This window comes from Cebidichthys violaceus, unplaced genomic scaffold (genome assembly GCF_023349555.1).
Source record: "Cebidichthys violaceus isolate CVI_PGR_0920_01 unplaced genomic scaffold, fCebVio1.0.p SCAF_15, whole genome shotgun sequence".
Classification (NCBI taxonomy): domain Eukaryota; kingdom Metazoa; phylum Chordata; class Actinopteri; order Perciformes; family Stichaeidae; genus Cebidichthys; species Cebidichthys violaceus.
The window spans coordinates 6068864-6084627 of NW_027176318.1; the positions used below are offsets into that span (position 1 = coordinate 6068864).

The window sequence follows — 15764 nt, forward strand, 5'->3', positions numbered from 1 at the left end:
TGTAACCAAATATTAGCACTGCTGTATGTATATTTTTGACCCAGCAGATTTGATCACTTTTTCTGTTAACCCATAATAAAGTCATGAAAGAACCAAACTTCATGAATGTTTTTTGTGACAAAGAAGTATCTGTTCCAATCACTCTATCAGAGAAAAATCAGAGTTGTAGAAATAACTGGAAACTCAAGAGAGCCATGACATTATGTTCTTTACAAGTGTATGTAAACTTTTGACCACAATTGTACATATACACATAGTGGGTTTTGTCTTCAGTCTGCATGCGGCTGTGAACCAGTTGAGTTGATTCTGTGTTGTGCATATGTGTGTGTGTGTGTGTGTGTGTGTGTGTGGTACAGGAGTACTGGCTGCAGCCTGGAAGAACAGACACAAAAAATGCTGTGCCGGGCAGAATAATAATAATAATTAAAAATGCTAATAACACATTGCTTTTAAAAAAAAAAAAAAAAACCTTTATTACTTATTCAATAACAGAACACACACTTTAATAACACACACCGGACAGTTTTTTTTGGTCTTGTATAAACAGTTGTTCAGCTGAACTAATCATCACACACAACCTCTCACTGTGTTGCAGCTTCCTCCTGCGTCACCAGGAGCTCTATGCTCGTTGCTATATTCTGTATTTAGTAGGTGTTCCTCATGTCTAATAGTTACTTCCCCAAAACAAACAAGGAGTCCTGTGTAGCATCTATTTCCCCTTCTTAAATTTGCCCGGCGTGGCTCCTGTCTTCTGCTTCTTTTTTGCTGATCCTTTAAGCTCAGGTTCCTAAAAGTAAGGCAAAAGAAATGGAACGGATTCAGAAGATGTACAACATCAACTTGGTGGAAGAAAAGGGAAATTTGACAACATTCGCTGGCATCAAAATAAAGCAGCCTGCTGAACAGCTCTGATTATAGATTAAGTCTAATCATCCCATCATTTTTGGAAACACACAGCTGCACTGCAGTCGTTCTAGATGTACCTTGCGTTTGGAGGACAGAGATCCAGTGATGGAGAAGAAAGAGTCCAGTCGTCCCTGTGTGCTGCCCTGTCGGCTCTTCAAAATCTTCTTACAGCCGTTGCGCATCCTGTCCTCACTGTGTACACAACCGCAAAAAAAAATCAATTCATGCAAACAAAATGACATGTCATCTTATGTACAATGTTATTCCCATCATTTCTTTTCTCAGCAATAAAAACAAACATCTAAAAGCAGCATTCAGAAGATGGAAAGTAACAAAACAACCGTCAGGGTTCACTGTAAAGAGTCCGCCATAAATAAACTTTATTATGGACTATAAACCTCATATTATATGTAAAAAGGATGTGTGCTCAAGTGACGCTTGAACCATAAACGCAGCCTCTACGTGGCCAGCAGTGCAGCCTAGTGGTCAGATGTTGTCTAACCAGTTTGTCTGGTCATATTTCAAACAACCGATGATCATCAACGCAACAAAACTCAAAAAGCAAGCAGGGAAGATGAATCCAGCATTGGGGTTCTGAGATGAGTCTGCCGGTGGTTCACCTGAACTGTTTCTCGTTGCACATGAACTGGATCAGACCGTCCTCATCCGGCTCGTTCCACTTCAACTCCACTGTGGCGCAATCCACCACTTCTGCCTTCAGAAACAAGCCCCTGGCCTCTTTGTACAGCCAGTCCTCTGGAGCAGGGTGCTTCTGCATGAAGGCACACAAGACACAAAGAATCAAAAGCAAACTCCCTCCTTTAGCTGCACGAACGTCGGGATCGCAGCACACATCAACTTACGCTGGGGTCAATGTTTTCTAGGATCTCCTCAATGCAGCCATGTTGTTTGATCAGGTCGATGGCTCTCTTGGGGCCAATTCCCTTGATGGTGCCACAGTAGTCGCAGCCCAGCAGAATACACAGGTCTATGAACTGGGCCGCAGAAATATTGGAGTCATTAATGCAAGGAAGACAGAAATGTCACTGTACATTGTTGTGTTTCTGTGTACAATTTGCAGTTTCATGACAGTGTGCACAATCAGCATGATAAAAGCTAACGATGTGGTGCTTGATTTTCACCCAAGACGAAAAAAAATGGAGCTATGATTATATCATCTGCTGCATTTTTTCTCAAAGTCAGAAAAAAACTTTACCTGTTCATTGGTCAGGCCGATATCCTGCAGGATGCGGCTGAAATGGAACTCTTGAATGGGAAGTTTCCTAAAACAAATAAATTGATACTCACGGTGAAACAAACGATAACGCCATCTTTGAAGCTGTTCCATACGAGTTGATTTTTTTTCTTTAATAAAACAGGAGAAAATGTAGAGCAGCAACGTGCGGTCAGGGGAGGCAGGTCATGACAAGTAAATAACAAATAATGCTAAAATAAAATAAATATTAATATTTCTCTACTGATCTGTGCTATAAATGTAATGTTTGTATGATTCCAATCATTTCAAGCATTTTTATAATCAAAATCGCTGAATTAGCGTATGTCCTGTTCAAACAGAGGAGACAGTGAGGCGAGGCAGACGAGCTGAGCCTCACCTCAGACTGTGAATCCTCACTAACTGGGTTGAGATTGTGTCTTTTTCTTTCTCATTGTTTGTCACCACTGTAATATCAAAGACACTTTTATTATATGTCCTTTCTTTACATAGAATAGGTAATGTATTTCACGTCTGTTTAGAACATATTTAGTGTTGCTGATCTGACAGAAACTGCAGTGAAAAAGCACAGAGAGGCAAACACTACCTCTGCCTCAAAGAAGAGGGCGAGCGAGAGCCCACGGGTCGGGTTCATGCTTGTTCTGTCGTTGCTCTTCTTCTACACTTCTCTTCTTCTTCTACACTTCTCTTCTTCTTCTTATATTTTGCTTTGACTGTAAAAATTTAAGATTCTATATCCAAGATTAAAAATGTCTCAAACAATAAGGAAATATGAACAAATCAACAGCAGTTCAACGTCGGACAGGTAAAGTAACCTTTTATGTGTTTGTTGTTCTCTTTATACATCCTGGTTGTTACGCAGATTATCGCGGAATCTCATGATGTTCGCGAGCGCTCCGCTTCTGAAACGCTCCCGGTGGAATCAAATATGTACCTTAATGTGTGTGTAAAGAATGCTGATATGAAATATGAAAAACAACCAGTAGTCAATGTACAGGCTGCCATTTGAATGGTGATTTAAGCTTCTCTATTGGGTTCATATATTAGTAGATCTGATTTATGTAGTGTCAGTGCCTCACCAGCCATGAACCTCACCGCACGTCACAGAGAGAAGTACTACTACTAGTTTTATGGCTGTAGTACTTGAAGCAGCATGCAGTGTTTCTATTGAGTTATTCAGAGCTGGTAGAACAATCCAACATCTAAACTGTGTTCGCAAATAACAAGTAACTTGGCCCAATTTTGCCCCCAAAACAATGATGGATAAATAAAATGCAGATTGAATTTTATCATCATCAAGGATAGAAATAGGATTAATTCACAGGCTACATCAAAAGTTGCACCAGAACCAAAACATCCATCCATCTCTGTTCTCAGAGCGTCTCTGCTACAGAGCCCAGCAGGGGAAAGGGACGATGAAGTAACTGCATTACTTTGCTTCGCTGGCGGTGAGGTGTCTGAGCAGGACATTTGTCCCAAAGGTCAGTCCATCCATATCCTCTGTTGCTGTGGCAAACACCTTCCCGGCTTTAACTAGAGCGGCACAGCTGGCCTCCGCCTCACATGGAGCCTTCAATGCAAAACACATCAAATCACATTTCAAAGAAGTATTCACCCAGACGTCTCCTGTTGCTAATTATTTCTCTGACAAGGGGGAAAAAAGGCTTAGTTGCCAGGCAAACAGTAGAGCAGGAGACATTGTACATTAACTTCAAATTGAATCCTTAATTTCTACAGATTGTATTGAGAGTGAGAGCATTCCTGTTCAGGTATCAAAGGGACAACAAAAAAAATATTATTTTTGCAAATTGTAGTTCACGAAAATGTCTTTCCTTGGGGCGCAATTTGAAAAAAAAGGTTGCAGGTTACTTTAAAAGTACACTTTGTGTATTTAAAGCCTATTCTGACAAACCAAGCGGGGAAAAGTCCTCGAAACTAGTTAGCAAAATCAACGTCAATGCAAATGTGGAAATACTCTTAAAGTAAGCGAGAGTAGCGAAGTGAGAGTCGATCTAACCTCAACGTAGGGCACTCCCATCAGGGTCAGCAGCTTCTTGCACTCATCGTTGTGCTGCCTGGTGACTTTTACCAGACGCTTGGAGAATTTGTCAATATTCTCTTGTTCCCCTGGGTTGAGACAAACCAGTTTTGCAGACATTTTAACAAAAGTAAAACGTTTTTTTTCCCACAATCTCTACGATGTAATTACAGCTCATCATATAATACATATCTAGACCGATCACATTGGTTTACAAAGTCAGGGCCGATATGAAAACGCAGCACGGTAAAGCCAGACCGGCACCAACAAGGACTAGTGTGAACTCGAGTGTTAAAAAGCATCAACGGTACCCAGTTCCTGAGCTTGAGCAAGCATCTTCTCAGCTTCTGCCCTCCTCTCCCCTCTCTTCTCCAGCTGGGGGTGAGACAAGAAGAGCAAAGACGGAGTGAGAGGACGACAAAACAAGAGACAGATGATGTAGCTTACAAAAAGTCATTATTTCAATAACAAATTACAGAGAGCAACACTCAATGCCACTTTAAGAAACTCAAAAATCATCGCGTAACAGTTCTGACTACATTGTTTGAGATACAGGGGAACAAGATTACAGCGAGATCAGAGCCCACACTAACCTCTGCTGACTTGAGCTGTGGGGGCTTGCCGTCAAAGACGTACACGGGTTTGATGCCATGTTCCAGCATGCGGATCGTCCGGTAGAACATTCCCATCAGGTGGCTGAGGGAAAGGAGCAACCAGTTGAGAAAAATATTTCAGCCCTCTGCCCAGACTTGAGCTCCCTGATCTTGGAGCGATCCAAGAGCTACCGTATCTCTTATGTGTGTTTTACTATGACTTCACAGCCTGAATTTGAAAGTGCCTGTGTGTGTGTGTGTGTGTGTGTGTGTGTGTGTGGGGGGGGGGGGGGTCTCACCTCGTCGTCTCGCCATCCTCATTCTGCAGAACGTTACCGTCCTGTCGCACTGCAATCAGGAACTGGTAGATGCACATGGAGGCATCTATAGCAATTTTACGGCCTGCAAAAAAAGTTAATAAGTAGAATAACTTAATGCAGTCTAAACTGGTTTCTAAGCAAGCCTTCATTCGTTATATTATAAAGGTATATACGATTCGTTGTTTCACTCATGAGTTCAGCATGGCCTGCATTAGGTAAAAGATGCACATTGTGGTCTGACTGGAACTCACTGCACAAAATGATTCATTCAGCTTTACATGTTACCTTTTTAACAAAGAATCAGATGGCAGACTTAAAGAGATAGTGCCACTGTTTTTATAATTGAAGACAAAGAAAAGAAAGTTTTTGAACCATCAATTTCAAACTATCTGTACACCACTATGAAAAGAAATGGCTGGGTAATTATTGATTAATTTGGTCCCGTGCTCAATTCACCTTTATTGAATTACCTAGTACTAGACCTCCGATGAGACATGGCTGACATGTCATTTCTATAAGTGATTATAATCTATTGTCATCCTTCATCTTTGTTGTATTTCAGTATCATAGAATACAGAATTGATCTAATGTGCCCAAATGAGATAATTAACCTTCCATCTGATCTCAATCATATTTCATATGCAGGCCTCATCACCATGTAGAGGAAGGGCCCTGTGACAGTTACCAAAGTAGTTCTTGATGTCTTGCTCTTTGATGGCACCAGGGGCCTGGTCAGCAATCAGCTTAGAAAGTCCATGAATTCCCATTGTGTTGGGCTGAAAAATCAAGTCTGAAAAAGAATGAAATAACTATTATTTATTATATTATCAGGATGAGCACACTTTGTCGGGGCCCCAATAACTGGTACATGAGACTTGAAGTCCCCCAACGAGAGACAGCAACGCACGAGTCGGTTTTAACTTAAACTTTGTTTACATATGTGCTGCTTCGTCGGACGCATGCCGAACTAAACACTAGCTACTGGTAACAGCTAAACATAAATTCAGATTGTTATTAGAGTGTGGATTTACAGTGAAAAATGGCCAAATTAAACGGTCAGCTTTTAAAAGGAAGATTGGGTTGCGATATACAGAACGTGTCCTGGCAAGTAGCTTTGCTGCACAGAGCTCCAGTTGGGGGGCTAACACATAAACAACGTCTGATTTATTCATCATGTACATGCTATTAGCGGACAGCAATACTACCGTCGCTATCATTTACATGCTGAATTAGGGTTTACACCGTTTAATTGTGTTCAACTCACCAGTAAGCGTTTAACACTCGGGTTTTCACACTTGTCCTAGGGTCTCGGGCGCGAGGAATAGCGTTTCTTTCGCGGGAAATCAAATGGCAGACATCACCTATCAATTTACCGATGATGGCATCGTTAAAGACGCCGCACAACTGCGCATCGATGGTGCAGGTTTGATTAACCACGTCTGGGTTCTAACGAGGAAGTGCTGGAAGGGCTTCCGATTGGTTCATTGAGGTTGAAGGAAATCCGGTCAATACAGCAAAATAATAGAGTGGCTTATGTTGGGACTCAAACGGGTTTAATGCTGGATTTCGGTTAAGGCGTAAAATAAACCACGTTAATTTCAAGTGGCTTGTGAGAGGAACATTTTACGGGCTGCGAATAATCGGTAACGTCGGAGGTGTGTTTTGGTCTCTCCGCCCACTCCGGAAAACTCCACGGAGTCGTCCTTATTTTTTAAGGTTTTAAGGTGACGTGGAGTCGGACCTCTCTTCTACGCCGTCTCGTGTGCCAATGAAAGTACTCGGTGTACCCGGGTACGATCGCAATGAATGCATAACACGTCGGTGCGTAGCATCAAGGATGTTTAGCTGTGTTCAATCTTTACATTGAGCGTCCAGCATCGGCGCACATCGGAGCGGAGCGGAGAGGGGACTGTCGGGGCCTGGAGTCCCAGAGATACGGTGGACAGACGGGTTTTGCAGGATCTCAAGAAAACGTCAGAACTGAAGGAGCACAGCAGCCATACCGGTAGCGCAGATTTTTTTTAACTTCTTGCCTGTAGTCTCTCTCTGTCTTTGTGAGTCGGGGCTGAACACGGAAATGTACCGTTCCTCTTTGGACATAGCAGCGTCGATGGAGATAAGTTGTTTGTTTTTCATGAACCAGTGAGGCCCCTCATGTACTTTCACGTCTCTTTCCATGGTTACTGCCAGACACGTAGGAGTTGCAGTAGTAGTTGCAGTGCAGTAGGATATAGTCAATTTAGCTATTAGCTAACTCACTAGATGTTAGTACAAAGAGTTTATAAAAGCACGGCTGGTTTGGCTATAGTCTTCAGTTGTTGTCACTGGTCCAGCTGATATATCCTGTCTGTAAACTTACAGAGTTCTGGGGGGGAAACATAGGTATGGGGGGGGGGGGGGGGGGCATAGCAGAAGATTATTGATAAGTGGTTAGCTTCTTGAGACTTCCCATTTTTAGCTGATTCTCAACAGAGAGCATACCAAGGCCAGTGCCGCTATGTGTGCCACTCTGGTCAGAAACCAGCTTAATCCACATTTTAGTGTGAGAACAGCATGCACACCATCTGGCGAGCACATGCACCATCCTTCACATGCACCATCCTTCACATGCACCATCCTTCACATGCACCATCCTTCACATCCACCCCTATTGAAACCAAGCAACAGTCTAACTTTTCCCTCAATGTTAACCCTGAAAGTCAGCATGTGGATGCACAACACAGAACAGAATATGTTATCAACTGGATTGCTATTGCATTAAAACTGCAGCATACAGACCACTGATGCGTGTTGCATCGCTGTGACATTTCACCAGTAAATGCTACATCAGTTCTGACTAACGATCAAACTCTTATATTCTTTTTTTTAAATTTTTTTTTATAAAGCCCAGAAGTGATGAGACCGGCTGTGCTTTGTGGGGTTGGGGACAGAATTCGTATGGCTAAATTATTTCTTTTAAATACATAGAATGATAGGTCATCAGTTTTGAATAAGTTGGCCTACTTGCTGCTAATACAGGACTTTCCTAAAATAAATGAAAAAAGGACCAATGGCGCTGTAGCATTACTCTCTACTGCAACATCATCGTTTCCCTTTCAAGATATGCTGCGAATGAATATTACCATGCTAGTTTAGCATGCTGTGGACAAAATATGTTTCCAGTACATTTTAAAATTGTAAAGCAACATCCCACTCAGGAATTCTAAGGAGACAATTGTAGTATTAACAAAATAACGTCTTTGGGAAATGTCAGTTTGTGTCTCAAAAACTCATAATAGGCGGATAAAAGCTGACGGAGCTCATTTAATTCTTTAATTCTGTTGAAATCCCCCCCCCCCTTCGACTGATACAACTGATGAAAGACATTGTAACTCTGCATCTGGTAAAACGTTGAGGGAGTGACGTTGCATAAAATTCTCCACGTGTCACATAACTCATCAGGTCTAACTGGCATGAGCATGACCTCATTTCTACAGAAGGCATACTTTTAAGTCACAGGACAGACCGTCTGGTTTGAATCACAGCTGCTGTCCCTCACAAACTGTCCGATCTTTGCAGCAGAGGTTATGCAGTGCGGAACAGGACACCTGCCAGGTGGCTGCCAGAGGACGATGGGCCTGCACTGCGTCTTGATCCTGTGCTTGTTCTCAGGCTGGGCAGTGGGCTACAAGCAGGGGGACAACGTGACTCTCTATGTCAACAAAGTGGGCCCTTATCATAACCCCCAGGAGACATATCACTACTACACCCTGCCTGTTTGCAGGCCGGAGAAGGTCAGTCTTTTTGTTCCGTGTCACTGTTGTGAAATCCACAAAGAAACTGGAGATTACTTTGTCATGCTAAATGTAGTCACTTATGTAAAGGTGAAACAGTCTTGTGAAATTGCTTTTATCTGAAACGTACTGTATTTCCATCTGGCCGTAAAATGTATATGTTGTCATAAGATCATTTAAAAAAAATGGTCCAATGAAATGGCTCTTAAGGTGGCCTTTGTTCCTGTGTGCATGTGTTTCCTTGTGAGCAGGACGTAGCATTGAGAGGGACTTTATTTGAGACTTTATTTTGGGACTTAGCTGAAGAGACCTTGGTTGGAGTGTCACAAAATCTATTAACCCATTTTAATGAATACAGAATGAAAAAAATGAACCTTTTACAGGAAGAGAAATTGGTGTTATGTTGCTATAAAAATGTGTTAAATATAATTTTCGACACTTGAAATAATATACCTAGGTTATATAAAGTATACCATGTTTTGCTGTTGAGAGGTTTTCCCTTTGTTTAGGGTTTATTAATCAATGACCCATGGCTTTATTTAAAGCAGCGAGACCCAAATTTACAACAGCTGTAACTTATTACCCACCGTTATGGGATATGGAACTTCAACACCAAGCATGCAGTGATGAAGTGTGTTTTTGTTTTCAGTTTCCTGGCTCTAACTCCCTCACAGCTCTATGTGTGCCGTTTTAAAATCACTTGCTCACAGAATTGTGACCAACTCGTGCTTTGTGCTGCTTCTCAAGACTCTGTTGCTGTTATTGTAACGCTTCTTCTTCTTCTTCTTCTCCTTCAGGTGCACCACAAGTCCCTGAGTCTGGGAGAAGTGTTGGACGGTGACAGGATGGCAGAGTCAATATATTACATCCGATTCAAAGAGAACGTGGAGAAAAAGACCCTTTGCAAGCTCACACTTTCAGAGAAACAGGTATTTATTGACACAAGACCGGGATAGTTTGAACTTAACACTGTGTACTAGCAGATATCTTGGGTTGAGCTTCAATACTTACTTTACAATTCATTCACTAGCTGGATTTTAAATTGAAACTACTGTATGTCAATTGATCACTGGGTGGTAGATGTTGCAGGACAACAACCATTTTATAAAACCACTTTTTTATGGTTATCATTGCTTAACATTTCCTCAGAAAATGGTTCTCTTGAGTATGCTAGTCTGTTGTAAGGGAGTTTAAGAATAATAAGGCCGTGGTCCTTCTGACCCACGGGGTGTGATCCTGGATCCTGTGTTCTGTGTGCGTCAGGTGGATGAACTTCGTGAGGCCATCGAGGAGCTGTTCTACTTTGAATTTGTCCTGGATGACATTCCAATCTGGGGGTTTGTGGGGTACATAGAGGAGAGCGGCTTCCTGCCTCACAGCCACAAGGTAAACCTCTTGGTGCTCCCGAGGGCTTTGTGTAATATGTGTCGTTTGTTGTTTTATATGAGGGAAACAAACAAAAAGATAGAATGAAAGGTTTTATCTTCATGCAAAGCTCCTGTTTCAGCTGAACCCCAATCACTGTTATTCTTATCCCCCCCCCTCTCCTCCTCCTCTTTCTTTTTCCATTTTGTCCCCCTTGTGTTCCGTCTTCGTCTGTGCCCTCTTCTCTCACCTCCACCAGGTGGGGTTGTGGACCCACCTCGACTTCAACATCGAGTACAACGGCGACTCTGTGATCTTCGCCAATGTTTCGGTGAAAGACGTCAAACCTGTTCCCCTGGAGGAGGGGGCGGGTGCAGCGGTGGGTGGAGTCGGGGTGGGCGGAGGCAGCCTGACGGTCACCCACACCTACAGCGTGCGCTGGTTCGAGTCCACTCTGCCTCACGGCCGGAGAGCCGAGCGTCTCCGAGACTACTCGTTCTTCCCCAAAACGCTGGAGATCCACTGGCTCTCCATTATTAACTCGCTGGTGCTGGTGGTGCTGCTGCTGGGCTTCGTCATCATCATCCTCATGCGGGTCCTGAAGAATGACTTTGCCAGGTCAGTCGGGGAAATGAATCGAGGTTATGTCTGGGCCAACGTATGGGAAACTTTAATATGAAAGTATATACTGAAGAACGCACTTCAGTACAAACCAGTATCACTTTGGGTGTTAACCAAAATCTTAGAACTTAGAACTACAAACTTGAAGGCTGTTAAAATATCTTGAATACAGTTACCAGTGGTTTTATTTGTTTACAATGCAATAACAGATTAGTCAACCAACAGAAAATCAATCTACGGTCATTTTGACGATTGTCATTGTCATTTATGAAGCAAAAATGTCAACCATTTGCTGGTTCCAGCTTCTGAAATGTGAAGATCTGCTGCTTTCTATATGATTAATTAGATATTTTACTTTAACTTTTCCTGCTTGTCTACCAAAACAAGCAATTTGAAAACATTCCCCTGGGATCTATGTATTTTCTAGCAATTTTATTTTTTAATTTTTTGTACATTTTTTTTACATTTTTTTTACATTTTATAATCACTTGATTAGTTGAATAGATATTAAACACATTGGTCGAAGATAAAAAAAAAAAAATAGTTAGTAGTTGCAGCCTTAATTGTCTAGTCTATTTATACTAGCTGAGATCAGGAAGTAAAACGTTTTAAACTTCTAAACTTATCCATTTTGTCTTTTAATACTTCTAATATTCTCTGTTGGGCATAATGCTGTAATCTATACATACGTCTGAGTGCAGGTACCGGGTAGTTTAGATGTTCTTCACTTGCAGACAGGAGACAGGCTTCCTCTCTGATGTGTAGAGCTCCTGAAATAGAGTGTATAAGGTTACATACAGTATCTTTCTTATTCTTAAAGACATAAATCAAATTAGAGATGTTTTTGGCTTTTATTTGTGCACTCTGTGTCTTGTGATGATTCACCACAGCCCATATTGACCTTAACCAGAAACATGTGGGGGTGACTCCTGCTCGTCGGGTACATGATGACATCATTTTTCCTTCACCTGCAGGTACAACGTGGAGGAAGAGGGCGGCTGTGACGATCTGGACCAGGGAGACAACGGCTGGAAGATCATACACACGGATGTCTTCAGGTTTCCCCCGTACAAAAGCCTGCTGTGTGCCGTGCTGGGTGTGGGAGCTCAGTTCCTTACCCTTGCCACAGGTGAGCATGCGTTCTCAAATACACACGCAGGGCTGTTAAAATCAGAGGCTGTCATTTTTTGTGCTACAATAGGTCATATGTACAGGCCTCTAACGCAGGGGTCTGATCACTGAAATGTCTCCTGATTTGCGGTAGGGATCATCTTAATGGCATTGCTGGGAATGTTCAATGTGCATCGCCATGGCTCCATCAACTCCACAGCGATCGTGCTGTACGCTCTGACCAGCTGTGTGTCCGGCTACGTGTCCTGTAGCTTCTACACACAGATCAACGGCCAGCGCTGGGTGTGGAACATCATCCTCACCTCGTCGCTCTTCTCCGGTGAGTGCGATACGATGGTTGTGGGATCACGGCACACTGGTGTTGTAAGAGCGGCAGCGCAGGAAAGTTCATAGAGAACTGGTACTGAAGTGTGAAATGTTTTCTAAAAATAAATAACTTCACTGAATTTGCCTGTAATGGATTCAGATGATCTCCTCACCGCCAATAGCTTGATGTTTTTATATCTATTCATGTCCAGCCATGCTTAGTTCCCGCTTAATTTCCTCCCGTTTCTCATCACTGCTCTCACACTTTTCCTCTGAGCAATTTTCATTTATTTATATTTATTGATGCAAAATTCAAAATAAGTTAATCAAATGTAAGTGAGCAAATTATAAAGACTAATTCATACTGATGAATTTCAATTGAGGTTTTGCCTTTCAAACTGTCTACTAGATATACTGTATGTTATGGTCTTTAAGGAGTGTTATTTTGCATTCTGTTGGTTGTAACTTCTTGCAGTGAAAAACATATACAAATTGAATTCAACTTTCAAACAAAAATCATTTAAAATCTGTCGCTATAATGGTTTTGACCATTTGTCAATATGAAACTTAATGACACATTTCATCAAGAATAAGTATCCTCAATAACTTTTTTATTTATTTTCAGTACTATTGTTCACAAAGACTTTTGATGTGAGCTTTTATCATTTAGAAGAGAAACTGGATTTATTTCACACAGGCCTAAAAGCTTTTAGAGCTTTTATAGATTTCCATAGTGTCATTTCTAAAGGAACAAGCTGGATAGGTAAGGGCACCTCTAGTGTGTTGTGTCCGTCTTCATTAGTGTTCTGTTCAATGTGACAATGCTATTCTACTCAGTTAATAATGTATTCATTTATCTATTATGCATTCACACTTTGCAGTTGCACCGTTTCCAGGTGCAGGAAGTTGTTTGAAAAGTGAAAATGCCCCCTGGCACATTAAACGTGGTCTCATTTAGTCATTAAACAGCTGTGTCTCATCATATTTTCATCATTTAAAACATTTCTAACAAATACGCTGAGGCCCGTTTTCTCAAAGAATTATCTGGAATGATTAAAAACAATGCCCGTCCTTCATTCCCACAGCTCCTCTGTTCCTGACGTGGAGCGTTGTGAACTCGATCCACTGGTGGAGCGGCTCCACTCAGGCTCTGCCGGTCACCACCGTGCTCCTCATTCTGGGTGCCTGGGTGCTGGTGGGCTTCCCGCTCACCGTCATCGGCGGCATTGTGGGAAAGAACCGAGCCGGCAGCTTCCAGGCGCCCTGTCGCACGCGCAACATCGCCCGGCAGATCCCGACACAGCCCTGGTACAAACACACGGCCGTGCACATGTCCATCGGCGGCTTCCTGCCATTCAGGTGAGGCGTCTTCCTGTGTGGAAAAGAGGTGCTTCGATCAAAGGGCATTAAGTCCCGCCTCTTCACATTTTTATTTAATTTTTATTTTTTTTATTTTATTACACTATATTTATCCCGTTGAGGGGAAATTTTTCTCTGCATTTGACCCATCCCTGTACCAGGGAGCAGTGGGCTGCCCATGACAGGCGCCCGGGGAGCCGCTAGAGGGACAGTGTCTTGCTCAAGGACACTTCGACTCAGAACACGTCCCAGCCAAGGATCATAGTCATGAAGCGGAGAAGTGAATGGATTAAATATAAGATTAAGATTAAAAAAAGAGCTTCACTCCAAATCATTATTCAACAGTTATTCAGTATTTATATATTAGAATTTTTCCATATTCAAAATTAGACATTTGGTAGCAACTAATATATCCCACAATGAGATTTCTTTTTTTTATGTCAAGAATTGAAATGTATGAAATTGAATTGTCAAAGAATGAAATGATCATTTATATTTATACTTATTATTTTTGCCCAGAGTGGTTTGGATAATGAGTGAAATCTACTATATGCAAATGTTTGTTATACTGTTGTGTCATTTTGTCTGATGAGTAAGCGCTCATAATTCCTTTTATTAGGATTCATTCACCCGATGGGGGGAAAAGTAATATAGTACAGCCTATTGGATGCCATTTTATTCCACACACTCATTCCTCCTTCCTATCAATGTCCTCCCTCAGTGCCATCTCCGTGGAGCTGTACTACATCTTCGCCACGGTTTGGGGCAGAGAGTACTACACCCTGTATGGCATCCTGCTGTGCGTCTTCGCCATCCTCCTCTCAGTGGGCGCCTGCATCTCCGTCGCGCTCACCTACTTCCTGCTGTCTGGCGAGGACTACCGCTGGTGGTGGCGGAGCGTCCTGAGCACCGGCTCCACCGGCCTCTTCATCTTCGTCTACTCCGTCTTCTACTACCGGAACCGGTCGTCTATGAGCGGCCTGGTGCAGAGCACCGAGTTCTTCGGTTACTCTCTGCTCACGGCGATGGTCTTCTCCCTGATGCTGGGCAGCGTGTCGTTCTGGGCCTCGCTGGCGTTCATTCGCTACATCTACCGGAGCCTCAAGATGGACTAGACATGGAATGTGCATACATGCAGCGATAAACAAACACTTCCTCATAGCACACATGGACAATCCTCATCCTTTGTCACACACACACACACACACACACACACACACACACACACACACACCCCTCTAATGAGGGAGGAGACACAGGGGCCTTTACCTTTATCTGACAGGATTGAACTAGAGCTGTCATTGTTGTAATAAGGGATGATTGGTTGGATGGACTTGCCTTGTATTTAAGGATTAAATGGGATATTTTGGTAAAAAGGGGCGATTGCTGTCATTAAGGAGTGGCTGGGTAAAATGTATGACATATGTCAGCGAACAGATGTAATCATTGTATGATGTAGTGTGACACCCACTGCTCTAAGTCCTACTTCATGGCCCATCGAGGCGTGGCAGGATCTAGCCTTTATTGCCCACATTACATCAGTTGCCCACAGTGACAGCTGACTCTTATAGTTTGGATTATTTATGCAGCAGTGCAAGTGTTATTTACTTGTCATTATACCCCCCCCCCCGCTCACAATATTCAAATAGAATATAAAATGTATGTTTTGCACTGGCCCTGTGAAGCTCCACGGGCCCCGCAGTGAGTAAGAGGAATGATGCGTTGTAGATTAAAGAGCATTTTGAGAATGGTAGCAATATTGTCATTGTACTCTATTGTCACCATTGACTCAGTTTGTTTCTGATGTAAATAGTCTTTTCAATAAAATGCTTTTTAATACAACATTGCCAGTAAACAACTCTGGGGTGATTTTATTTTTCCTTGGATTCTTTGATAAGGTTCCACACTTTACAGCCAATTGAACAGGTCACCAAACAGGTTTCATTTCTAGTTCAGCTTCTGTGCGTTATTGCTTGCTGCCTCATTAGTCTTGGTAGCTTGCATATTAAACATTTTTCACTTTTAGCCAAAAACCTCAGTTACATCACAAGCACTTTTCATAATTGAATTAAAAATTACAAAACCTAAATGTTAATGCCATGCTCTCAAAAAACACTC

General features: G+C 42.3%; 2 protein-coding genes across 3 annotated transcripts; one reads left to right on the plus strand and one right to left on the minus strand.

Moving 5' to 3' along the window:
• Nucleotides 1-438: 438 nt before the first annotated feature.
• fen1 (flap structure-specific endonuclease 1) lies at nt 439-6431 on the minus strand. The gene is made up of 12 exons (XM_068709695.1): nt 6356-6431; nt 5777-5881; nt 5071-5173; nt 4772-4874; nt 4490-4553; nt 4158-4267; nt 3574-3710; nt 2123-2189; nt 1770-1901; nt 1527-1678; nt 984-1098; nt 439-787 (listed from the first exon to the last, which is right to left on the minus strand). The coding sequence occupies exons 2-12, from the start codon at nt 5856-5858 to the stop codon at nt 710-712; spliced, it is 1143 nt and encodes a 380-aa protein (XP_068565796.1). The 5' UTR covers nt 5859-5881; nt 6356-6431; the 3' UTR covers nt 439-709.
• Nucleotides 6432-6565: 134 nt separating this feature from the next.
• On the plus strand, nt 6566-15492 carry tm9sf1 (transmembrane 9 superfamily member 1). Of its 2 annotated transcripts, none has more exons than XM_068709692.1 (9): nt 6566-7096; nt 8650-8864; nt 9662-9793; nt 10128-10250; nt 10489-10847; nt 11825-11979; nt 12115-12300; nt 13373-13646; nt 14368-15492. In XM_068709692.1, exons 2-9 carry the CDS (start codon nt 8658-8660, stop codon nt 14759-14761), a joined length of 1830 nt encoding a protein of 609 aa, XP_068565793.1. In that variant the 5' UTR covers nt 6566-7096; nt 8650-8657; the 3' UTR covers nt 14762-15492. The 2 variants fall into 2 exon arrangements, with proteins under 2 accessions (XP_068565793.1, XP_068565794.1); XM_068709693.1 differs by having other exon boundaries at nt 8653-8864.
• The last annotated feature ends 272 nt before the right edge of the window (nt 15493-15764 follow it).